The sequence below is a fragment of the Acanthochromis polyacanthus genome, chromosome 13 (genome assembly GCF_021347895.1).
Source record: "Acanthochromis polyacanthus isolate Apoly-LR-REF ecotype Palm Island chromosome 13, KAUST_Apoly_ChrSc, whole genome shotgun sequence".
NCBI lineage: Eukaryota > Metazoa > Chordata > Actinopteri > Pomacentridae > Acanthochromis > Acanthochromis polyacanthus.
In genome coordinates this window covers 29,919,507-29,946,818 of record NC_067125.1, presented here as the reverse complement: position 1 = coordinate 29,946,818, position 27,312 = coordinate 29,919,507, and the positions used below count along the sequence as shown (strand labels likewise).

The 27,312-nt window shown below is 38.7% G+C and overlaps 4 protein-coding genes across 4 annotated transcripts; 3 read left to right on the top strand and 1 right to left on the bottom strand.

The window, feature by feature from the left end:
* Positions 1–5,435: 5,435 nt before the first annotated feature.
* Positions 5,436–6,374, bottom strand: LOC127536880 (olfactory receptor 13G1-like). Its single transcript, XM_051958268.1, has one exon. The coding sequence runs from the start codon at positions 6,372–6,374 to the stop codon at positions 5,436–5,438; it is 939 nt and encodes a 312-aa protein (XP_051814228.1).
* Positions 6,375–13,811: 7,437 nt separating this feature from the next.
* On the top strand, positions 13,812–14,774 carry LOC110955246 (olfactory receptor 13C2-like). Its single transcript, XM_022200161.1, has one exon. It carries the CDS (start codon positions 13,812–13,814, stop codon positions 14,772–14,774), a length of 963 nt encoding a protein of 320 aa, XP_022055853.1.
* Positions 14,775–17,794: 3,020 nt separating this feature from the next.
* Positions 17,795–18,802, top strand: LOC110955244 (olfactory receptor 2AT4-like). The gene has a single exon (XM_022200160.1). It carries the CDS (start codon positions 17,807–17,809, stop codon positions 18,800–18,802), a length of 996 nt encoding a protein of 331 aa, XP_022055852.1. The 5' UTR covers positions 17,795–17,806.
* Positions 18,803–24,972: 6,170 nt separating this feature from the next.
* Positions 24,973–27,293, top strand: LOC110955240 (olfactory receptor 52B2-like). Its single transcript, XM_022200156.2, has one exon. It carries the CDS (start codon positions 26,307–26,309, stop codon positions 27,291–27,293), a length of 987 nt encoding a protein of 328 aa, XP_022055848.1. The 5' UTR covers positions 24,973–26,306.
* The last annotated feature ends 19 nt before the right edge of the window (positions 27,294–27,312 follow it).

Genomic DNA, 27,312 nt, shown 5'->3' with positions numbered 1-27,312 from the left:
GGGGATTTGCACCGGCTGTGCGTTCCAGCACAGCCGCTCCTCATTAGCTTAACGAGCCAAAGCACAGGAGCGTGACAAATTGAGTGTTATCGAACTAAGTCACCAGAAACTCACCAAAGGTTACTACTGCTTAGAGCACAATACAACAAACTATCTGCATCAAAAGCAACGGCCAGTCTGCTGCCACTCAAGCAGTCCTTCTACGATCAGGGTGAAAAATCTGGGAAAGTTCTTGCATGGCGTCTGAAACAACTACAGAGCGAAAGAGCCATCACCTCACTGCAGAGTGATCAAGGAGAAACCATGGTAGATCCAACAGAAATTAATGAATCCTTTAGAAAATTTTATGAGGGTCTTTATAGTTCAGAAATAACTGATGAAAATTCAAAATTACAGAGGTTTCTAGATAATATAAATATACCCAATATAACAGAAAATTTTAGGACTGAGTTGGATAAAGATATTACACTAGAAGAACTATCTGCTGCAATTGACAGTATTAAAGCAGGGAAAACCCCCGGACCGATGGCTTCCCAATCGAAATATTAAAAAAATTTAAAAATAAATTACTGACCCCAATTTTAGAAATGCTTACAGAATCCTTCCGAAACAGTACCTCGCCATCGTCTCTGAGAGGAGCATTAATTACTCTGCTCCCAAAGGCGGGTAAACCAATGAATAAATGCCAAAACTGGAGACCCATCAGTCTACGAAATGCAGATTTGAAAATACTTTGTAAGATTTTGGCAAAGAGAATTGAAGTAATTATAACTAAGATAATTGGGAAGGACCAGAATGGCTTCATTCGTGGCAGACAAGGCTTTCATAATGTCAGAAGGATTTTGAACATTCTTTACCACCAAAAGGGGACTCCAGACACTGCTTTACTGTCCCTCGACATGGAAAAAGCATTTGACAGGGTGGAGTGGTCCTATCTGTTTTGAGATTCTGGGACGTTTTGGGTTGGGAGATAATTTCTGTAACTGGATAAGGTTACTCTATAAGGACCCATACGCACAGATTTTGACCAACAGTAATATTTCAAAAACTATCCAAAATAAATCAGGGATGTAGACAAGGGGACCCTTTGTCTCCGCTATTGTTTATTATGGCAATTGAACCCCTTGCAATCGCAGTGAGGGCACATGATGGCATCTTTGGAATTGGCATAGGACAGACAGAACACTGTTTAGCCTTGTACGCAGATGACATAATAGTTTTTCTCAAAAATATCAACAAATCTATCCCAGCCCTGTTACACTTGATTGGGGAGTTTGGAAAAATTTCAGGTTATAGGATTAATAAATCTAAAACATCTATTATGTTATTAAACCATGCAGATAGGGAAAATCCAACAGATGTCACTGCACAATTTAAAGTCATCAATAGCTTCTCTTATTTAGGTATTGAAATCTTTCCACAGCTGAACAATATTGTAGAAACTAACTATAGACCACTTGTGCATGTGATCTCAAATTCCTTAGATAGATGGGCTGCCTTACCAATGTCGTTAATAGGGAGGATAAACACTCTCAAAATGAATGTTCTTCCTAAACTTTTGTATTTATTCCAAAATTTACCGCTGCCTCCACCAACCAATTTATTTTCTCAGTTGAAAACACTTTTTAGCAGATTTCTCTGGAACAATAGACGCCCCAGGCTGCGTCTGTCACTGCTGTACCTGCCCTATGATAGAGGCGGGCTCAAGTGCCCAAACCCACTCTGGTACTACTGGGCAGCGCAACTGAGAACACTGATGTGGCATATTCGAGAATTTGCCCCCCAGGATGATCTTGCCTGCTTCTCTGAGGAGAATGTGCCACTGTGGAGAGAAATGGAAGGTGACACACTGAAGCTGCCTTTGCCCATTTACATGTACTCAGCTAACTTTAAGAAACTTAAAAGAACACCAAGAATCCCATGGCTAAAATATGATTAGTGTCTGGCAACAAGTTAAGAAATATTGCAAAATAGTGGACTCACTCTCATTATTTAGCCCAGTATGGGGAAATGATCTCTTTCCCCCAGGAGGAGGTGAGGAGGTGGGGTGGGGGGGTGGGGGTGGGGTGGGGTGGGGAGTAAAAGTTGGGCTGATCAAGGGCTACAAAAAAATAGGAGATCTTTATAGCTCCAATGATAAATATCTGTTGTCTTTCGATGAAATTGTGGTCAAACATGGCTTAGCTTGTAACCAATTTTTTAGATATCTACAACTGAGGGATTTTATTAGAACTCCAAAGAATCAGTCCTTGTCCATTCCAAGCCTGTCAATGCTAGAAGAAATAATGGTGAAAGACTGCCAGAGGAAGGGGTTGATTTCCAAATTATATAATAAGTTAGTTGATGAATCTTCAGAATCCTCAATAAATAAGCTTGAGTCCTGGAGAGAGGACCGACAGGAGAATATTTCCACTGAGGAGTGGGAGAAGGCATGCACCAAAGCTCAATTGCAAATAGTGAACACCCGTTTAAAATATCTGCAGTACAATTGGCTGATGCGATTATATATGACTCCTGTTAAATTGAATAAATTCTATAACACAGTACCGGATGTTTGCATAAAATGTAACAAAAGGGCACAACTTTTCATTGTTTGCGGCAATGTTCTCAGATAAGGATATCTTGGGAAGAAGTGAAACAGTGCATTGAGGAAATATCCATCCATTCTCTATACACCGCTTTATCCTCACTAGGGTCGCGGGGGGTGCTGGAGTCTATCCCAGCTGACTCGGGCGAAGGCAGGGGACACCCTGGACAGGTCGCCAGTCTGTCACAGGGCTACATATACAGACGAACAATCACACTCGCATTCACACCTACGGGCAATTTAGAATAATCAATTAACCTCAGCATATTTTTGGACTGTGGGAGGAAGCCAGAGTGCCCAGAGAAAACCCACGCATGCACAGGGAGAACATGCAAACTCCATGCAGAAAGATCCCAGGCACAGACCGGGATTTGAACCAGGGATCTTCTTGCTGCAAAGCGAAAGTGCTAACCACTGTGCAGCCCTATTGAGGAAATACTTGGATCCAAAAATATTCCTACTGGGTATCTACCCAGCTAACTGCAACATAAGGAAGAAACATCGATTATTTTTACACATAGGCCTGATGTTGGCCAAGAGAGTCATTGCCTTAGCTTGGAAGCAGGTGGATAGATCAAGGATAGGTAGATGGCTTTCTGAATTAACAGCAACTCTGCCCTTAGAGAAGATTATGTATGTAATCAAAGGTAAACAGCCCATTTTTGATAACATTTGGGGGGCATTTATAAATTTTCTTGCAAATAAAGACGTGTCTGGTTTGGTGGAAACATCTGAGGATGACCATTAGGTAGACCCCTGCAGCTCTCTTGGGAAAATGTTTATTGTCTGGAGCAGTTTGACCATTTCATACACTTCTTAATGTATGTGTAAGGTATATCTGTGAGCAGGCTTAGTGTGTAGTTGGTGTCGTACTTACTCTCCCACATATGTATACGATTTTATTTATATTATTTGATTCTTCTTGTTTTATTATACCCTAGTGAGGATAAAGCGGTGTATAGAGGATGGATGGATGGATGGATGTTATTATTTATTTTATTTTATTTTATTTTTATTTTTTTATTTGAGTTGATGCTTTGTTGTTATGCCTTTGGCAATTGTAACACTGTTCTACTCGTTTGAGGGCATCATTGTATGTGTTACGTGTCTGAAAATGAATAAAGACATTGTTGGAAAAAAAAAGTCAAACAAACTGAAAATTGCACCATCAGAGGTACAGGAGCAAAATACTGCATGCAGAAGCCATTTGACAGATGAAATCACTGCATCACCAGCAGGGTGTGCTGAAGTAACCACCATGAACATACATGAGGGAGGAAAGATGTTGGTAATATTGCTGAATGGAATGCAGTCCACTACACCACCACCCAATATGACATCAATAATATACACAAAGCACAATTATCACCTTTTCAACAACATAGACAAACTGCAAAATGTGTGCGTTCTACAGCAGAGCTGTTGCATTTCATTTCACAAGTGTACTTAGTAAAGTAACTTGTAAGACTATGTATTCACAAACAAAACAATTGAATACAATTTGAAAACTGTTTTATATGCCTGGTATGTCTACTAAACCATTTTTTCTCAATTATTTTGTCATGAATTCATTAGTGGTCAGTAGCTCGATACGAATATTGGTCTCTTTTTATCCGTATGTGGAAAGCTTGTACTCATTGCACAGCTGTACAACATGGACAAACATATTTAGATTCATGGTTAATTTGACGCACTTGATATATAAGGACACAGCAGTGATGATTGTATTTTGATGAAGATATTTTGATAACTGACATCTATAAGAGGGACAAATGCATCTGGATACTGAAAGAAATTTCAGTGTTCTGGATCTTTATGCCTGCTTTGTTTTAATTAAGCAGATTATGAAAATTTTAAAAGACATCTACAAAATTTAAAGTATCAACACATACTTTAATAACTACAATAATTTCAGTTTGTCTATTTTTCCATCTGTAATTACAGATTGACAGAATGATGAAAAAAATACTGCAAGGTAAAAGCAAAAACTGCCTTGTATTTATTTATTGTTTTTTGGGATTTCTTGGTTTTAATTTGGGGTTGCATTAAAAAATTGTAGATGATTTAGCAAATCACTGATTTATCACATACATAATGTACTGCATGAGGTTAAAAAATATTTCTTGTAAATTGTAGCATCAACCTTATTCATATTTGATCGAGTATTTTTCAAAACTGCTTTCTCTATTATATTTCCTTCAGCTCAAAAGTGTCCTGATTTGAGGTGTCATAATTGCAATATAAAACATGAAAATACTATGAAAGAAGTCATGAGAAAAAGAGTATCTATACTGTATAAACTTTCTTGTGTCAGCCTGATAAGTGGAGACTCTATGTGAGAAATTGCACTTCAGTTAGATTCCATCATTTGTTTAAACAAAACATCTGAAGAAGTCACCTTGGACTCTTTTATTTTCAGACATTTTACAGGCAAAACAATTACTTCATGTATTTGCAAAAACAATCAACAGATAAATCCATAAAAAAATAATCCTCATTTACAGGCTTGTGACAAATGTTAATGTCACTTATTGTTGTCTGCAGAGAAACACAGAGTTGTGTGAAAGTCATTAAGGTAAAAATGCCAAACAATCAAGGGCATGAATCTTCATTCAAAACCATGTGTAAGCTGAAGTTTAGAGTAACTGAGGCTGTACATATGTTTCTGAAATTTCTACCCAGCAAAATATTTCAGTAATTTACCGATCTAGGTGTCTAGACTCTCACTAAAATGAATCCTTCAGGTAAGGCTGCAGTTTACAAAATGGATGCACAAATTCCCTCATTTTAACATAATACTTAGACCACTAAAGGATTATCAGAGACAATTCTCAATGTTCACAAGAATCTACTGAGATGATGCAACAATGTTGAATACCTTAAAAATCTTACATTTAATTTCTTTTGTATTAAGACAGTACACAAAAGGATTTACGAGAGACGAGCCAAGGATAGCCCCAATTTGTAAACCATGGCGTTCCTCAGCAGTCAGTACCACACCCATCCTGGTCAAGACAATACGGATAAATAAAGGACAGTAATAGCAAACTACGACAATCAAGTGACTTAAACAAGTGCTCCCCATTTTCTTTTTGTCAACATTTGAGGATAATTTGACATAAAATACAATCACAAAGTAGGACAGGCAAATTAAAGTGAAGGTGAAAAATAAAAGAAAAAACGACAGAACAGTAATAACATTAAAATGGTGATTAAGGTCACCACAAGTGGTTCGCAATACGCCAGCATAGTCGCAGAAAACGTATATCAGCCGTGGTCGGCAGTGAGTGAGAGAAAGCACAGTTACAGGCATGACAGACACACAAACCAGAGCAACAAGCCACAAAAAACATGTCAGGATGACAATGCGTGTGTTTGTCAAATAACTCTGATACTGAAAAGGACAACTAACAGCAATCAATCGATCAAATGCCATAACTGCTAAAGCAAACGTCTCCATCACTGCTCCCACGTGATGAACCATCATTTGAATTATGCACGGCACAAAGGAGATGGTTTTAGCACCAGCAAGTAGAACTCCGATCATTGTTGGACTGACACTTGTGGTGTAAACTATATCAACAACAGCAAGGTTACAGATCAGAAGATACATTGGTTTGTGTAATTTCTTGTCACAAAAAAATAAAAGGATATTCATCATATTGGCAACAATAATTACAAAATATGTAATCAGTATCACCACACCAACTAACACAGGCTTTGTGACTGTGTCAAAACCACCTATGGAAAACTGAGTTATTGTCACTGAAGCATTCAATAAAGACATGTTAAATATCAAGATAGAACATTTCAAGTTAAATATGAAGAAGCAAAAAAGAAGTTCATGCAAAACCTCCACTCATATCACAAGATGACTGAATATATAGTAAAGAATTATCAGTCATAGAACATTGTGAGCTTGCTTGCTCACTCTGGGTTTTACCAGACAGCTTCAAGGATTTGCGTTGATAAGGTTTTATCAAGACGGAAGGTTCTGATTGTACAGAACAACCGTCCAGTCACAAAGGATACAGAGCTGAGCAGTCCTTTGTAATATTCTCATTACTAGTGATGACGACAGACAATTTCATCACCTCCAGTAGCAAATGGAAGGACTGAATGTCACGCTGATTCTCACGAACATGGTACAACTTTTAGCGAAATTGAAAAAACATTATTTACACAATTTTTCCACCTCTTTTTATAAAATAGGATCTCATGTCATTATTCAGTTTGAAATTATAAACTATATTCACATTTTTTAGGTGTTTTCAGACGTTTTTCTTGAGACTTTGAGGAAATAAATTCATTACCGTAACATGTTTTTAATTACGAAATATAAAAGAACAAAACTTTTTTTGCCTTTTTTTTTGACAACAAAGACTTTCTTGTGATCAAAGGTATGAGGTACCACAAAAATATCTATTACTAACAAATCATATTATTTTTGTACAAACATTTATTTCATCTCCGTAACATGGAAACAATTTTTTACATCGATTTTCATTGTGTTTTTGTATATAAACATTACACTGAAAAAACAATAACACAATAGTGAAAAGGCTCTTTCACATTTAATTAAAAGATTAGACGTTATAAATAATTACTTAATGTAACTGTAAAAATTCATCAAAAAATGTACATTACGGTAATGAAAAAAAAAATGTAACAGTAATGAATAACAATGTTTCGGAAATGAACACTTCAAACTTAACTACTTTAATTATACATAAACAATAAAATGAATTGCCATCTACTCCTAAACTCCCCAATCTATTAACAAGCAACTATATACAGTGGGTACGGAAAGTATTCAGACCCCTTGAAATGTTTCACTCTCTGTGTCATTGCAGCCATTTGCCAAAATCAAAAAAGTTCATTTTATTTCTCATTAATGTACACTCAGCACCCCATCTTGACAGAAAAAAACAGAAATGTAGAAATTTTTGCAAATTTATTAAAAAAGAAAAACTGAAATATCACATGGTCATAAGTATTCAGTGTCTGTGCTCAGTATTGAGTAGAAGCACCCCTTTCAGCTAGTACAGCCATGAGTCTTCTTGGGAATGATGCAACAAGTTTTTCACACCTGGATTTGGGGATCCTCTGCCACCCTGGATGGTCGGGCTTGGGGTTGAGGGTTAATGGGGTTTATTTCATCCATATCATCTGAGCTATGCTTGCACTAGGAATTTTAAATGAAGAGCCACTGTGGCGCACTCATAAGAATAGCAATGAGCCACAAAAAGCCACAAATTTCTGTGTCAGTGATAACGGGAAAAATGGAGTCATTTTCCTGCATTCTGGTGCATTTTGAGGTAAAAAAAAAAAAGCTCAATTAAACAATTCTATTTAAACTATGACATGTTTAAGTCTAAGTCCTGAATAGGGACACCCTGGACAGGTCACCAGTCTGTCGCAGGGCTACATATACAGACAAACAATCACACTCGCATTCACACCTACAGGCAATTTAGAGTATCCAATTAACCTCAGCATATTTTTGGACTGTAGGAGGAAGCCGGAGTACCCGGAGAAAACCCACTTATGCACAGGGAGAACATGCAAAGTCCATGCAGAAAGATCCCAGGCCCACCCCGGGAGTTGAACTGGGGATCTTCTTGCTGCAAAGTGAAAGTGCTAACCACTACCTATAATCTACTACCTGTAATCCTATCCTTTACCAGAAGGTATATAAACTGATCGCTGACCATTGGTCTGTGGGATTTCTGTATCGGCTGTTAAGTCTCCACAGGTAAACCATGGTGCCTGTTCAGATATCATCTTTGTTATATAATAAATTATATCATAAAAGCAACAGTGTCAACGGACGTATTCTTCAACATCTGCACATCCTCGATGTCTAAGAGAAATCATGACAACTGTAACACTGATATTTTGTACTTGGACAAAGAGAGATTTTAAGTCATCCATCTGAATTTTTTTAAAGATCTATTGGCGAAATACTCTATCATTGATTTCCAGTAGGGCTGGTGCTAAATATGCTTTGAGGGCACAGATTCTCTGGGCAAACAAACTGAAAATTGCACCACCAGAGATGCAGCAGCAAAATACTGCATGCAGAAGCCATTTGACAGATGAAATCACTGCATCACCAGCAGGATGTGCTGAAGTAACCACCATGAACATACATGAGGGAGGAAAGATGTTGGTAATATTGCTGAATGGAATGCAGTCCATTATACCACCACCCAATATGACATCAATAATATACACAAAGCACAATTATCACCTTTTCAACAACATAGACAAACTGCAATAGTATAGATTTTAACAGGTGAGCATCATGCCGTCAATACATTTAGCCTCGTCACATCAGAATGAAATTACCGAACAGGTCGCAGTGGACCAATGAAATTGTTCGAATTAAATCAAACGCATTCACATTAAATTCTTCAGATCAGTCATTTTTCGCTTCGTGCACACACCCTCATATTCTTGTCACGATACTAGAATTTCAACTTCGATACCGATACCCAGTTCAGTATCGATGCTCGATACCATTTTGATACCACATGGAACAAATTAAAGCACAGGCTTTTGTACTTTGCTGTAAAACCATTTTTTTATTCAAACACTGCTGTTAGCGAAGGCTGTTGGTGTTTTGGTGTCGCTGCAGCCGGTCGACTCTCTCCACTCTCAGCGTCACTCTGGAGCTATAAGAGAAACATCACACTTAGCAGACGCAACTACGTTTGTATCTCGTTAAATTAAAGCAGTCAATTGGGATTACTCGGGCTGCGGGCATGCCTGCTAATGCTGGCAAAAAGCCCCATGTAACGTTATGTTTTGGACTAGCGCTAGCTAGCTAGCTTAGTCGGCTAATGGCCTAGCAACGTTACGTTGCCATTTAGGATGTAAATACAACTCAGTTCAATCATGATCAAACGGGAGCTTACCTCGCGAAATTCCTTAAATAGACTGGGATGTCGGTCTTTAAGGTGCTTGGACAAGTTTGACGTGCTGCTGCTCTTGGTCGGCACAACTCGGTAGCAGTGTTAGCATATCGGTTTGTTTATATCCTTTGCCTTTCCGCGTTCATCTGTTTCGAAGGCAAAATACCTCCAAACAGCACTTCTACTCTTTTCCCTGTCAACCAGGACTGGCTGCGGACGCTCTGCTGCGACACTTGCCATGGTTATATTTCTTCATTCCATCATGTTTTGCCAGTAGTAGCGAGACATTAACAAGCCTGGACATGCCGTGAGTTCGGGGGGGTGGGGGGTGGGGGGGTGCGTGGACTGTAGCAGGAGCAGCAGATCATAAGAGCAGAGTATCGATAGTATCGATACTACGGCAAGCTAGTATCGTATCTGTTTACAATATTTAGGATCGAGTAAGTACCGAAGTATCGGTATTTTTGACAAGCCTACACCCTCATCATGGAAAACACACAAACAAATCCATATGATGCAGCTTTTGAGTTAAAGGGAATCGATCTGCCTGTCAAAGAAGAAAATAGAGCTGCTACACGTCAGCTTGGCATCAGTGAATCGATGGTGAGACTTTGGAGTCGGCAGCGTGAATGCATGTTACTGGCGTGTTGTCGGCACTCTTCAGAAAAAAGCATTTATTTAATTAAAAATTAAAAAAAATCTTTCCGTGTAAATATCTCCTGTTACAACATAGACACCTGCGGCTTATAGACAGGTTAAAATTTTGCTGATCACTTTTAAAGCTTGCCAGGGCCTTGCCCCTGGCTATATTTTAGACATGCTATCTCCATATGTCCCCTCGCCCAGATTTAGATCCTCTGGTGGGCCCCTCCTAGTTGTTCCAAAGTCGAGGCTTGAATCCAAGAGTGACTGGGCCTTCTCCATCAGGGCCCCTCAGCTTTGGAATGACCTCCCTGAAGAGATAAGGCTCACCGAACCAGTAGATTCTTTTAAATCTTTTCTTAAAACCCACTTCTATAGACTCGCCTTCCTGTAAAGTTCTCTTTGATTTCTCTTCTATTACTATGTTCTACCTGTCAAAGCACTTTGTGAAGGTTCTTCTGAAAGGTGTTTTACAAATAAAATTATTATCCACTAAATTACTAAATAATCAAGTAAATATCTAGTAGACTTCACTAATATTAGAAGCACAATTTCTATCTACTGAGGGTTTGTTCAGCTCAACAATTTACCATTAAAAAGTTTTGTCTGGGAGACAGAGTAAGATGTATGTTTTAGACCAGTGATAAAAGCAACATCACAAATGAGGCCCAGGAGGAAGCTAATGAGTGTCTCATGTCAATCGTAGTCTCAACAGTGATTAAAGTGTGCATGTGAGAGTACTTTCCCCCCTCTGTGTGTCTTTGTACCTTGGTGAATTCTCATTCTCAAGACAGTCTTATGCAATGTTGTTTTTCCTAAACTTTTTACATTATAAAGAGTGTACTTAATGTATACTTTCTTTTAAATCACTTCATAAGAATGACAAGTCTTAAAAATTGCATCTATAAAGAAGCTAAAATCTTTGTTAAATTTTATACATTTGTGAAAGATAAAATATTAATTTTGTAAAATGGTAAGATGAAATCAACTTTGGGATAAGAAGAAGACATACAGCACAAAAGGCCTTAAGACACACTGAATATATTTGTTTATGGATGTCAGCACTATATGGTTCAGGACTGTCTGAGATAATGTCCTCCATTAGAAAATAAAGGAGGCCAACAGCTATTCCCTTGAATAACACTTAATATATCAGTTTATTATTTATGTTTCCACCCACAGTGGATATATTAAGAGAGCAATAAAACATCTGCATATCAAACTTTCTAAGCCTAAATATGTCTTACATAACCCTTTTTGGTCGAGAAAAACATTTTTAAAAAATTTAAAATGTTCACTTTTAAAATGCCTTGAAAAACATCAAGGCAACGAATTAATCAGAATTTTAAGAATCATCATTGTCGATTTTTAATTAGAAGAGTTGTTATTGTCCATTGGCCATCAAAATCTGTTCACTTTAAAAAAAAATGTATTCGTCAAATTAATTTTAAATGCTTTTAGAACAGTTCAAGGTGACCCGCTGTTGCATCTTTTGCTTCCTCTCCTTCACACTGTTATCATCATTCTCTGACAGCATACAATTACTATACAATCACCTTTGAACTCACACTACTTGCACTAAAACTAAGGTTCCTACAAATAACTAGAGCTATAAAAACAAAATAAATACAGGCAAGCCTTGTCCAGGAAATAAACAGGCTTCACAGTTAAGCTGTGAAAAAATCCACTCACATTACAGTGTTTCCCTTCCTATATGACCGACGAGGCGGGCCGCCTCGCTGGCATAGGCCACCGCCTCATTACAATTTTGCCGACATTGCCGCCTCACTGGTCCGCACCAAAAAAAAAAGTAATGCTAAATATTACAAAGCATTGACACTTAAGCCCGGTATATTCGCCGCTGAAATCAACAAGTCAGAATGGCAGCCTTTTCTCGCCGTGGATGAAGACAGCAAGGCACATCCTCGTTGGTCGGTAACACTCAGTTCTCCTATGACATCCCGCGAGTTCTTGTTTCAAATGTCGGTCGTTCCGATTGGCGAACAACGAGCATGGCAACAAGAAGCGGCAGCGCTCCATCGTTTCATTTTTCGGGGCTAAAAGCAGGTGTGTATCACAGACATATGTCAAATTAAGTATCAAAACTATCGCATGTCATCAAAATAAAGTGAGCAACGCAGTGTAGGCATCGATCTCGCTTCCTTTACTGAGTTTGCTTACTGTTTTGTTGTCCGCGGTGATACGAATTGACAGTGACTGCAAAAATGGCTCCCGTTAAAACATTTAGGCACGACAAAACCCGTTCTCACGAACGAGACAAATGATTTCAACGGAATATAAAGTTCCTAGTTTCTTTTGATGAAATGATTTATAGAGTGCCCAAAATGATATCATTCAATTCAATTCAACTGTGTTCAAAAAGGTAACAGTTTTGAAAACAGAACTAACTCCTTCAGAAAACCAGTTGTTAACCCAGAGTTGAAGTTTTCTTTCACATTTTTAAGTAAAATGAAGGTCATGACATAACCTTTTTATTATAAATAAAAATGAAGTGGGAATTTGGTACCTAACATGTAGTTGTTTTTAGGAAAAAAGTAAAAGTCACCACTTGATTCCAGATTCAAGTCCTTTGTCATCTTTTTCAAATTTGTAATAAGAACTGATGTGGCATTTTGGAATGGCTTGTGGAAATCTGACCAGAATATAATAGACTGGACTAGTTGACATGTTTTGATCGCAAGGACAAGTGGGTTTATATTTGTCATATTTTCTCCCTATCACTAATTTTTAGAAAAGAAACATGAAAATTTTATTTCATTTACTTTTTGGAAATGGCTACAAATACAACAAAATGTGCTCCAAATTGTGCCAGAATGCCCCATTTTGCATCTTGATTTTCAAAATTTTTCCGGGGGGGGCATGCCCCCGGACCCTCCGAGTTGCTTCGCGCCTCCGGCGCAACCCACCACCTTGCAGACATTTCAACCCATTGGAAACACTGCATTAAACACTTGCTGTGTGACGGGGGACCGTTATTAGACACCAGGGATATTAACATTTCTTTCTCAGTAGTAAATGAGGTTCACATTTGGGTTTTGTTGAAGTTCAGACGTTTACTCTTGTGGGATTTATAACTCATTAGCATTGTTAAATCATTGGTTGTCCCAATGAACCATCATGTGGTGTGTGTTTCTTGTTTGCAAAGCATTTCAAGTATTTCCCAACTGACTAATATTATTAATTACTGTCAATTAGAGCGCGACTTTCTATTTAAAAAAAAGCAGTTATAAAGCAAAAATGGCTCTTATTATGATTGTCACAGTCCCAAATTATTATGCAGTGGATGACACAAATGCAAAAACATGACGTCATTACAAGACAGACTGTAAGAAGTCTTTTTAAGCGCTGAACTAGCACATGATTCAGCAGAGTATGTTATGACACTGTTTGAGAAGGGTACGTACACATCGACAGTTAACTAAAGCCTAACTGGTGCTTACATTTAATTTTTACCCATATTATTAAGTTTCATTCAAAAATATAAGGTAATTATTTGGCCTATGCAAAAATGCAATGTTGTCTTGACCTGAAGGCTGTGCTTCAAGATCAATGTAAAGAATAACAATTAGAAAATGATGAGGTTAAAGTCTTTCATCCAATGTGCTGAATCTTTTCGAATGTTTCAAGGAATCTTCTGCTTCATCATGATGGAAGGAAATAGCAGCATTGTGACAGAATTCTTCCTCACTGGATTCCCAGGACTTCATCCAGAATACTACAGTCTTGCCTCGGCTGTACTGTTCTCTGTGTATTTGTTGATTCTGATTGGAAATGCCACAGTTTTTTTGTTATTTGCAACCAACCGCTGCCTTCATAAGCCAATGTATTATATAATTATAAATCTGTGTGCATGTGACATTCTCTTTAGCACGACCACTTTACCGAAGATCATCAGTAAGTATTGGTTTCAATCAGGGACTATTTCCTTTACTGCTTGTTTTGTTCAAATGTACTTTGTTCACTATCTTGGCACAGTAAATTCTAATGTTCTCTTCCTAATGGCTTTTGATCGGTATTTGGCGATCTGCCATCCTCTCAGATATCCAAATTTTCTTACAAAATCCAATGTCTACATTCTCAGTGTCACTGTGTGGATTGTTGGCATGGCAGGAGCTTTAATGTTAGTAATTAGGGCATACCCTCTTCCTTACTGTGCCTCAAATATAATCAATCACTGCTACTGTGATCATATTAGTATAACATTGCTGGCCTGTACTGACAGGACCCCTTATGGCTTTCCTGCATTTTTGGTGGCAATGTTTGCCCTATTGGGACCTCTAGCATTTATAATTTTCTCATATTGCTCTATAATTATGGCTGTACGGAAGATTGCAAATCTGCAAGGTCGCCTAAAGTCTCTCTCCACATGTAGCCCTCAACTGATAATAATCTTACTCTATTATTTACCGAGGTGTTTTGTATATTTAGCCAGCAATGTTGGCATCACCTTTAGTGCGGATATGCGAATTGTAATCATAATGCTGTACAGCCTCACACCCCCCATGATTAATCCACTTATCTACTGCCTAAGAGCTAAAGACATGAGAGAATGCTTGCAGAAGCAGTTCTGCAGAAGAACTGTTCCCCAAAAAACTTTAAACAAATAAAAAAAATCAGGGCATTTTGCAAGTTTTTCTCTTCATCTTCACACCTTATCTTAAATGAAGACAACTGAATAGGAATTGAAAGAGATGTCTAAAAAAAAGCATTCCATGTTATAAAATAATGCCAAGTATGTGATTATAACCATAAACAAATGCTTTTTGTTGCAGGAACAAAACCTAAAATAGATTTCCAGGTACAAGACTGTACTAATGCTCTTCGTGACCCCAATAATTTCCAGAGATATGTGTCAAGTTGACACATATGTGTTGTGTAATTTACTGCCAGAGCATAATGAAATAATACTGAAATAATACTGAAATAATACAGAACAGTGGTATATTATAAACATTCAAATATGTGTTGTATTTAAAGAGGCAGAATGAATGTAATACATTTATGTTGTATTCAGGCCAACAATTACAGTATGTGTAAATGTTTCTGATTGTTGTAGCAAGGTCCAATCTGAAATGATTCTCGCTTCCCCTTTAACAAAATAACTGACATTGCTTTTTAACTTCCAGCACAGACAAACAGAAAACTGTTTTTCTCTGGACAAAACCTCCCAGTACATGAAAATATATTGTCCACTTAGTCAAATAAACAATACACCTTTTCAATGAGGGAATATCTCTTTCTTGTTCATTCCTCTTGCTTTTTTTCAAGAAAAACTGCATTGAGGTGTGTTCAGAAAATGAATGAATTATAATGTCCGTCTGAAGTGAACACACTCTGAACAGTTATGTCATTTTGTAATGTTGCATTTCTCAATAAATTGTAACCTGCAAATATTTGTCTTCTGGAAATAAAACAAATAATCGTAAGAATAAAAAGTATCACAGTCCAATTTAAACACAAGTACGAGGTAAATATATGCATGTAAGTGTTTTTCTTTCTTTTCTTTTTTTTTGTTTTTACTTTGACTGGTATTCTGATGTTGACCATGAGGAGGATATGAGCCTACATTAGCTGATCGTTACACCTCTTTCCACTTTATTCAAATACAATTTGCAGCGCTGAACAGGCCCTCACACATCCACACAAGTCGGGAAGTAGCACACGTCGAGCTGTGGCAGAAATTTTACGGAGCTGAGACTTAACTGATCAATCTCAAGGATTATATCACAAAGCTTCTTGCAATGGTACATGCAAATATAATAGCTACAACTTCCTCTTACCAATGGTTGGCATGTCATGACTATGACTAAATTTTAGAATGTGGATGCTTTCAGACCTGGACTCTTGTCCAGCATATAAAATGTGGGCCAGATTGGATCATGTGCATCTGAGACAAAAATACTTCAGTAGCCACCAGGTAGCGCTATGACTGAATGGATATCGGCATATGGGTGTGATCAGAGCAGGACTCTGTTCAAACATGTAAAGTTTGAGGCAGAATGGAGTATGTACAGAGTAGTTGAGTAGCTGGCCTTCACCTCTTATTCATCTAAAATTAATGGCTGGCAAAATTTTCAGCTCGCTCAGAGAAGAAGAAAACACTGCTGAAACCTGATTTTGGGTCTTGGAGCAAACTCAATACAGCAATAAAGAAAAAATTTTTCTTCACACACTTTGACCTGCTGAGTGCTCAGTGCACATAACAAAGATGAGGGGCAACAGGGCGCATCCTTGTGGCGAGCTGTGAGATAGCTAGTGCCTGAGAGAGAACCAAACACTATTTGCTCTCTATCGGTCAGGAATCCATAATAGAACCTGATGAATCGGATCAATGCTCACAAAATGTCTATGAGTGGTAATCAAGCTTGTAGCTCCTATTAAGGTTTATAAAGATAAAAAGCTTTGCATTATTCAGGAATCTTTCTGTGCAATAAGAAAATTGCAGTGAAGTGACTTTTCAATCACAAATTGCCAATGCAATGTCTTCAAAAGTTGTATCAAAGAATATGAAAGGTATTACATTAAAAGGCTACTGAGTGTGCTGGATTCATCAAAGTACTTCTGATCATCATTTACTTCAAAGCTAATATGACAGCAGCATTAAAAATTTAGAGGAACTTCTTTCATGCCATTGCAAAATGCATTCATTGTTTTTTTGTTTTTATTACCAAAACAACCTTTGCGGTAAAGACTGATGAAAAGAAGTCCAAATTTCAAGGCCAAAAGGCATCTGACTGGACGGAGAATCAGTGGAAAGAATTCCCAGGTGAAAGACGGTGTGTATGTGTTTCCACTTTAGAAAAATTGACATGTAGTCAGTGAAAAAAACATTACTTCCATCTTGAATAATCACGGCAGAGGATGACCAGAGATATCAATAATAGTTCTATTCCACTTAGGGCATTCTACAATTTCTCAATTCCAATTTCTATTACATTCACCAGCAAATCTTTGTACCAAACATTGCTATGCTGCAAACAAAGGTAGCAAAAGGAGGTCAGAGCGGATGGGTGGGTGTACAAAGCACAAAGTTAAAGTTTGAGAAAGATCATCATTCTAATTGAATCGTGGAAAAGTTAATTATGCTGTGCTGTCCTTCAAAAATGGTTTGCTTTTTCAGCACTGTAGCAAGGTCACAAACCTTCTGTAACCCTAACCAGGAGTTTAGTGTTGTATTGCCATAATAATAGTGCTATAGTTCACAGGCATGAATCTGTAGGGAAAATAGATTACTATATATTGTAAATCAATATATAGCAATTAATTTTTGATGCATATATTCAATATGTGCTTCCTTAAACTGGTACAAAATATATGTGGAGTGCTTAATGGTGTGCATAACTTGTTACATAAAAAAAAACTGATTCACATTGTGTTCCTTTGAGGATACACCAGGTCAGACTTGATAAAAAGCTGATGCTAACTGCATTGTAATGAGATTTGGATGCAGACCTACATGTAAGAGCATTCAGAGTAAGAAATATCAGAACCTTTATTGCATTAGCAACTAAACATTTTTTTTTTTTTTATCTATGTCTTAGTTATCTCTGTAAAATTATTTGGTATGCTGGTGGGGTATATTCTCCAAATACAATTTTAAAGGTTTAACAAGTCTTTTTATCTTGCAGGTCTTAATTTCATGTCTTTGTTTTTACTGCAATCTGAAATTATGATCACTAATTTTACAAGGATGAGAAGCTTCTTCCTCCTTGGATTCCCTGGACTTTCACCACAGTACTACGGGCATGTATCTGCTCTGCTTTTTTTCATCTACCAAGCTATTGTAGTAGGAAATATTTTCATTACAGCATTTATTGTCATCGAGAAGTCCCTGCAAAAACCGACATATATGGTCTTTTGTCACCTGGCACTGAATGATTTGACATTTGGCACTGTTACTCTGCCTAAAATCATTGCAAAATATTGGTTTGGTGATGGCATTATAACATTTTACGGGTGTTTTGTACAAATGTTCTTTGTTCACTATTTGGGATCAGTAACTTCTTTCATGTTGTTGGTAATGGCTCTTGATCGATTTATTGCTGTATGTATTCCGCTGCGTTATCCTGTCCTGATCACAAACAGCATCATATCTGTGCTGTGTGGGTTTGCTTGGTTCATACCTCTGCCTCTGATGGTAGCAGTTGTACTCCATGCCCTTACTTTACCTTACTGTAAATCAAATGTCATTGGTCAGTGCTACTGTGACCACATTTCTATAACAAGTCAAGCGTGTGGAGAGGATGTTAAAATAGTTACAGTCACTACACTGTGTGTCGCCATGCTGTGCCTTTTGCTTCCACTTGCATTTATTTTGTTTTCCTACATTGCTATTATTGTGACCATTATGAAGATGTCTAATGTTTCAGGGCGCAAAAGAACCTTATCAACTTGCACTCCGCAAATATTCATCACATGTCTCTTTTACCTGCCCAGATGTTTTGTGTATGTGGCCAACACTGTTGGATTTTCTTTTAACATGGATGTCCGCATTATATTGATATTGTTGTACAGTCTTTTACCTGCTGCTGTCAATCCATTCATATACTGTTTTAAGACCAGAGACATTAAGCAGATGTTGATTAAGAGGCTGAAGAAAATTAAAATTGGAATAGAGATCAAATTTTCTCATTAATGTAGATCTGACAAATGAGGCACAGTTCACATAGTAAGGTGAAAAAAATCTTTTTGTTTACACCATTGGTCTCAAACTTGTGGACAATATTTTGTGGCCCCCTACTTGACATCAAAGCTTAGTGACAGTGCAGCCCCCACATTTTTATCATATGCACCTTTTTTTAAGCTATGCTTTTTTGGCCTTTTTCTGCTTTATTGATAGGACAGCAGTGAGAGAGAGACAGGAGAGTGGCCAAGGACCTGCAGCAAAGGGCCATGAGCTGGATTCGAACTCATGACTACTGCGTGATCCTTCTGAGTTACGGTGGCGCCTGTCAAATACACCTTTCTGCCGAGTCGTTGTGTGTGCCGCGCTTGCCGTGGGCTTTAATATACATTTTTTTAATTTAATTTTTTCATCACTTATGAGCTGCCATAGCTCAGGCTCGTGGCAGCTTCCAGTGGTGTTTGCTGTGAAGTTAGCCAATGCAAATGACTAATGTTAGTCTCTTGCTTGGAACGTGATTCCAGAGCGACACCAAGTGGAAGGAAAACATATCCTGTCAGCCAGCCCCAGTCATGTCTTTCTCAAAATCTGGTATGAAAACAAAGGTTGGCGACGAGGAGTCTGTAAAACTATTATTTTAAAATAGCTTTGCACATTTCATACTTTTATGGCCGGGGCTTTTTCATTACTGTAAAGTGTTTCAGCTGTAACTGCTTTACAAATTCTGTACTGTATTTATGCAGTGGAAATAATAAAGTAGTAGGAAGACAAATATAATGTATTGTGGATTTTCTGAATTATAATAGGATTTGATATATCATAAATAAAATCTTGTTTTTACTCAAACAAAAGGATGCATTTTCTGTTTCATCTTGGGACATACCTTCTATTTTATCGTTATCAAAAGTAGCCTGGACAAACAAGTGATGATCCAACCATTAGTAAAGGATTTCTACACACCTGCCTTTCTCTGTGACATAGATATTAAAGTAGTATATGTAACATATGCATATTTCCAGTAGGTTTACAAAGAAACAGGCAATAAGGCAATATACTGTATGCTCAAAAGCAATACAGAGCTATTGCTATAGATAAGTACAGTGTGAAGTAATTAGTAAAAGTGGACCAGATTCAGATAACTTTAGGAACAACCCAACTGTATACAGTACACTACATGGGAGGTTCAGGTAATTCCCTACATCAATATAGAAATGAAAACCTGGGATTTCTCAAAGTCTTGGTAAGAAGCATTGTTCTCAATTTCTCTCTAGTGTGGCGTTGATATAAAGGCAAGCAGGTTTTGTCTCTGGAGCTGTATGTGTGTATACCATTCAATCCTACCTCACTCAAGGCATGTGGTGAAAACAGGATTCCTTAGTCCACAGTTGTCCCACTACCAGCGACAGGTTCAGCATCCTGCAGGCTGGACTCACCATCCAGGACTGGAACCGTCTCTCTGGAATCACTGAAATCTTACCTCAATCTCTGCAATCTTCTGTGATGGTTGTGACATTCACTGTTAGCTGTTCGGCTGCCATCTCAAAACCTGACCTATAAATAAGGTCATCAGAACATTACCTCTATGGTAATTCTATCAGAGTTTCTGGTCACAGGGAAGCGTCTATGAAATCCACTTACTGCTCCAATTCAAGTGTCTGTTGTACAACACAGATAATTTATTAGATTCAAAGTCACAATTTAATGTTAGTTCTGAGAGCTGATGCTTTCAGCACAAAGTCACTTGAAGGTTGGCAACACAATGGAAAACAAAATAACCAACGAAACTGTAACTGTACAAAACACACCACAGCTAAAAGTGGAATTTACTAGCAAAGGAAATCTCAACCAGCAGCAAACGAAATTAATAGCATCAAAATTTAAAAAGGGGAAAAAAGCCTTCAGAATACAACATGTTTACTAATCAGCGGTATCTTTTAAATGCCTTGCAAATCCAACATTCAAGGCACGCCAATAACATTTAAACTATAGTGGACGGTTGCAGCATGGGTTGCAGTGTCCACTAGTTTCCGCTAACGTTTTAGTGGAAGCGGCTTAACTTAGCGGAAATTAGCATCACAAAAAAGTTTCAGGCTGCCTGCAGTTAGCTGGGAATTGACTCAACTCACCAGTGCAATGAATTGGCACAATGGCCGCAGGCGTCAGTGTTTTGTACTGGAACAAAATGCTGTCTTTTTCTATCCTATCTCAGTTTAGCACTGAATCTCTAGTCAACTGCTCAGCTATGGTTCACACTTTGCCCTTTTACCTTTACTGGGGTCAGCTAGGAGGCGCCTCTGATTCAGCAAAGTGAAAGTAAAGTACTTTTAATCTTTTGTTTGTTTCCTGAGTTTTAATTTAATATTATTTATTGACTGTATCTAAAGATATCAAAGATATTTTAAACTTAAATTCAGATATTAAATTATACAATATAAAATAGAATAACTTAAAATACATTATTGTATATACTAGGTCATTAAATTAATATGTACCACCTGGATCTCAACACTCAGAAGACAGTGGAGATGAGGATCGACTTCAGGAAAGCCCCAGCCCGATACAAAGTTCTACACCGCCATCATGAAGTCCATCCTCATCTCGTCCATCACCGTGTGGTCGCTGGGGCCACTGCCAGGGACAGACAGACTTCAGAGCATTGTGCACTCTGCTGAGAAGATGATCGGCTGCAGCCTCTAATTTCTCCAGGACCTGTACGTCTCCAAGACTCAGGGGCGTGCAGACCGGATTGCAGCCGACCCTTCTCACCCTGGACACGAACTTTTCGAGCCACTTCCCTCAGGCAGGAGGCTATGGTCCATATGGACTAGAACCTCCCGCCACAAAATCAATTCTTGCTGTTGGAATTAGGAACCATTAAAAAAACCTCCATTTACCAGTCACTTTATTCTTTTTGCTTGCACTCATTCTGGTTGCCCTATTCTGTTGTGGGAAAATGATGACAACCATTTTTGCTTGCTCTTTTACTATTATTATTATTATATATATAGAATTTCTATTAGTAAATTTGTTTAAAACATGTTATAGCTGGTACCGGAGGCTCAAATGCAGCAAATGAACGAGTTGACAGATTTGCAACAACAACAAATTTATTCACAGAACCAGGAAGAATACAGAACTGCAACCGGAACCAGAACTAGCTGTACAACTCAGGGTGAATTCAGGGAGTCAACCTAGGAGCCTCTAGAGGCAGGGAAGATTAATAACAAAACAAACCCAAAAGCTAAGGTCAACCCACTGTTGGTAACACCAAGGCAGGAGAACAAAATAACAAGGGAAATCTAACTAACAAAAACTAAGCAACCAGAACTCTGCACTAAAACCCACAAACAGATGATTTTCCTTGACCCAGCGGAATCCACGGAGGACCAGGAGCAGACAAAGGAGCCAGAGGAGTCAGGTAACCAAAAGCAATGTCTAGCATCAAACGACGACTGACGATGGTTTTATAGGATGCCAGGACCTGACTAGCTGGCCTCCACTTGCACATGATCTCCTGATGACAGATGACACACACCTGGACTCCTCATCAGCACAGCACACACCTGCAAAGAGAGAGAGAGCAAGTCCGAGGGAGGAGAGAGCCCTGCTACAGCTCACATCCTAAGCTGTGGCTGTAACAAAACATGTGACTTTGCATGTTTTAACACCTTATTTTGCAAAGAAATTAACACATTCTTGCCATCTGCAGATTGTACTTTAAAAAAAGAGCCTTTATTTGTCACGTTGAGATAAAACGGAATAAAATGTTCCCTCTCCAGACTTTACAGTAGAGCCTGGAAGTTGCCTGATCTCAGACCAGCTCTGTGTCCCAGCAGGGCCATACATTCATCGTGCCTGTTTGCCTGTCGTGGGAAAACAAAATATATGTAAATATAAGTAAACGGAGTGTGATATCTCCCTGATCGATAGAGTGCTTTGAATTTAATAATGCAACAAGCTGTCCAGCCGTTATAAACGAGGCCCGTGAAAAAGAAATGATCACTGGATGTGATAAAGATGAAATGTAATAGTTTACGCCACCATGAATCTGATTGTAGCGTCCACACTATTAGAAAGGCAGACAAGAGCATTTATGACTATTTGCTTGGTGTCATAAAGGGAAGTGGGCTGTTTGATTAATACGAGCAGCTGGCCGGCTCCAGGTTCAGCACATTCTGATGTTGCATATAACTTACAGAGGTGGTAATGGGCCGGTTTAAAATGTGATCTGTCACACATGTGAGATGTGAGAGCAGAATTATGACAAACACATTCTGCATTTCCCCCAAGTGCTTCGTTTGATATGCATGCTGTGTAAATGTGGGTGAGTAATGCTTTTGTTTTCACCAAAGAAATATTCACTCGGGTGACAAGATGCTATCTGCTAATGTGGTTTATACAAAAGTGTAAAACTGGTTGGTTTCCTCATTCAAAAAAACATATACCGGTAAATCTTGCACAGATTTACGCTGCAGGGATGGATTATACCGAGACTTCAGCCATTCAATCAGTGTATCAGCTCAGCAGTTTTTCTTTTACATGCATTTTTTTTCAGCAGTCTTGCCAGTGAAACAAACCAGTTAAGGTTTAAGCTCTGTTGAATTTACATCAGCATTAATAAAGTATCTATCTATCTATCTATCTATCTATCTATCTATCTATCTATCTATCTATCTATCTATCTATCTATCTATCTATCTATCTATCTATCTATCTATCTATCTATCTATCTATCTGTCTGTCTGTCTATCTACAAATACTGTTGCACCTCGACTGTTTTTGCTGAGACCCATCCAGGTTTCCTCAACAGTTCCAACGACACAATCTAAAAATCTGTCGTGAGCGAACTGACAGCCATCAACGTTCGACTTGATCAAATGCTGCCGCTCCAGTTGGAGGCCATCAGTGGTCAAAGCTTCCTCCTCGGCAGGATCCATCATCTGTATTGACAGTCCATCCTCTTTAAACTGTGTCATTGATCTTGGCCTAGGTCACAGAGGATTGGAATGAAGGTGGAGTGGGGTGAGGACGCAGAGAAGCTTCCCCTGGGTGTCTCCAGTGCCAGCTTCCTCTTATTACCTCCGCCAGGAGGTTATGTAATCACCGGAGTTTGTTTGTCTGTCTGTCTGTCTGTCTGTGTACAATTGTCTGTCTATGTACAATTGAGAGATGGCCTGGCGGCCATCTCTCAATTGTCCTTCGACCTTCAAAAAAATCCTGGATCCAGACGGTGATCCGGATCACCTCCAAAATCTAATCGATTGTTACTTGTGCTCTTCCGGACATCCTGTAAAAATTTGGTGAAAATCCGCCCATGAATTTTTGAGTTATGCTGTTAACAGACAAACAGACACACAGACAGACAGACAGACAGACAAACAGATGGCATGGCGGAGGTCTGCGCTCTCCGAGTGCTTTTCTAGTTTAGAATTTGATCCTGCTCTTGGCTTCACTGCTCAATGCAGCAGCCTTATTTTCAGCACATAGTCGATGGCTGCCAATGTTTAGAATGAAATCCCGTCGCTGCTCTTCAACAGAAGCTTAGAAATACTGTAAACAAACACATCTGATCTACGTGAGGCCAAAGGTTTGGATGTTCATTTTTATGTCATTCCTTTTCTCCATTTTCAACAGGTGATTAGAAAAACAGCAGTTTGCATTATGAACTCCTGCTTTCCACACTGTACCAGGTGTTCTGTACCTCCCCACTTGCTGCTCAGCTGTGGGCTTTTTCTCACGCTTGCTGTTGTTATTTTACTCTTCAGTCCATTTGCAACACTGCTGCCATGAGCTGGGGCCGATAAACCATCTGGCCAGGCTCCTGAAACAGATAGCAACCTCTTAATGGAATGAAAAAGTAAAAGCAATTAAAGCTGCAAGCAGCGTTGGACAGGTCCTCGCATCCTTGCTGGTCGGCGAGTCCATGCATGTCCACCAGGTGGCGATTCGACCGAGAGTGCATGTTGAACGAGAAAAGCACTAGCGCATACCTCCGCCATGCCGTTTGTCTGTGTGTGTGTGTGTGTGTGTGTGTGTGTGTGTGTGTGTGTGTGTCTGTTTGTCTGTTAACAGCATAACTCAAAAAGTCATGGACGGATTTTCACCAAATTTTTTACAGGATGTCCAGAAGAGCACAAGTAAGAGTCGATTAGATTCTTAGATTAGATGGTGGCCATCTCTCAATTGTCCTTCGACCTTCAAAAAATTCCTGGATCCAGACGGTGACTCGGATCACCTCCAAAATCTAATCGATTCTTACTCGTGCTCTTCCGGACATCCTGTAAAAATTTGGTGAAAATCCGTCCATGACTTTTTGAGTTATGCTGTTAACAGACAGACAGACAGACACACACACACACACACACACACACACACACACACACAGACAAACAAACTCCGGTGATTACATAACCTCCTGGCGGAGGTAACTATGAAGGTTGGACTCTGATCACACATGTAAAATTTCAGGCAGATTGGAGCATGTACAGGCTAGTCGTAGAGCTTTTCCTATCCATCCACCAGGGGGTGCTGCGGCCTAGAGTGTATTTTGGCCAATGCATGTGATCAGGATTGGTCTCTGATCACACATGTAAAGTTTCAAGCAGATCGGAGCATGTACAGGCTAGTTTTAGAGCATTTCCTTCCATCCAGCAGGCGGCGCTATAACTATGGCTTTAAATCAGAATGTGAATGTGATCAGGGCAGGACATTGATCATACATGTAAAGTTTGAGACAGACTGGAGCATGTTCAGGGCAGTTACAAAGCATTTCCTGGTTCATGGCGAATTGTAAATTTCCAGGGGTCGCTATTTCTACTCAGACTTTTGCGGAGCATTTTGATAACTTTTGATCAGCCATGCCTGCTGTACATCCTGGCCAAATTTCAACTCGGATGTTAAAAGTAGAGAATCTATCTGCAAATCAATATGACCTAAAACTGTACAATGTATGAAAAAAATAATACAGTGGAGCAAAGCACTGCAATGATATGATTTTATCTCGTCTACCAGACAGACTCTTGTGTCTAACAAACAATTCTTTGATTAATTGTTGTGGATATGCACTGAAGGTGACTTTTCTCCAGCTTTAGTCTTGCAGCTTTTACAGTTAGCCACAGAACAGACTTGGCACTTTTCACTGTGTATTTCAAAATGTAAGCAGTAAGAAACTTCAAAAGCTTGAGTGGCCCCTCTGAGTTTTCATCTCTGCACTCATCATTGGACCACACTCTGCTGGAAACCTTTACAATATAAAGCATCACAGACATCAAGATTGTTATTCGAAGCAGATCAGCGTCGAAGCTGAACAGGTGAGATGTTATGGTGATGTGCGACATGTAGGACCAAGTAAATATAACGATTTGTTGTGCTACTGTACGTTTTAATCTTTTATTTTGATACTATGGCATCAGTATAGAAAGTGAAGTTCTACCTTCTCTGTAACTCATTTCTAATTTCCCTTTTCCCGCTGTTTGCTTGATTTTATTTCCACTTTTAGGGTTTTCTTTCTCTACATATGAGTATGAAATTCAGGAATATGACAAATATTAAAGACTTTATTATCACTGGATTCCCTGGACTTGCACCTGAGTATTATGGACCGGTGTCTCTTCTACTTTTTATGGTTTTCCTTGTTATTGTGATCGGAAATGTTTTCATTTTAGCTGTCATCATGTTAGAGCGGAATCTTCACAAACCAACATACTGGATCTTTTTTCACCTGGCAGTGACAGACCTTGCATTCGGAACTGTGACTCTTCCAAAAATCATTGCCAGATACTGGTGGAATGACATGGTATCTTCGTTTAGTGTCTGCTTCACACAAATGTATTTTGTCCATTCTTTGGGAGCTGTTCATTCTTTGATTTTGCTGATGATGGCATTGGATCGCTTTGTTGCCATATGGCTTCCCTTCAGATATCCTCTTCTATTCACAAACCAAAATGTTTCTATCGCTTGTTGCTGTTGCTGGGTTTTAACTTTCATTCGTATGATGGGGATTGTGCTTCATGCCTCAACGTTGCCCTACTGTGACCTTAATATCATCATGCAGTGTTATTGTGATCATGTATCGATAACTCAGCTGGGATGTGGTGACAAGGTTGCATATGTTAAGTCTGTTGCACTCGGAAATGCAATGGTCACTCTGTTAGTGCCTTTAACAGTCATCATTCTTTCGTATTTTTTCATTATTGTAGCTGTTTTGAGAATGCCTCATACTGAGAGACGCCACAGAGTCTTGTCCACATGTGCTCCTCAGCTCTTTATCACCTGCCTTTACTATGTGCCAAGATGCTTTGTTTACCTCGCTAACAATTTGGGATTCAGCTTTAGTCCTGTTGCTCGTATTATTATCACAATGACGTACAGCCTCGTACCTGCCGTTAATCCAGTGATTTACTGTTTCAAGACTAAGGACATTAAAGAGGCTTTGATGCAGAGATTTAAAAACAGAAAAATAAGCATTGCCATTAAAACCGACTGTAGGCAAACTATCAAGTAGTATAGTTTACTTCACTGGC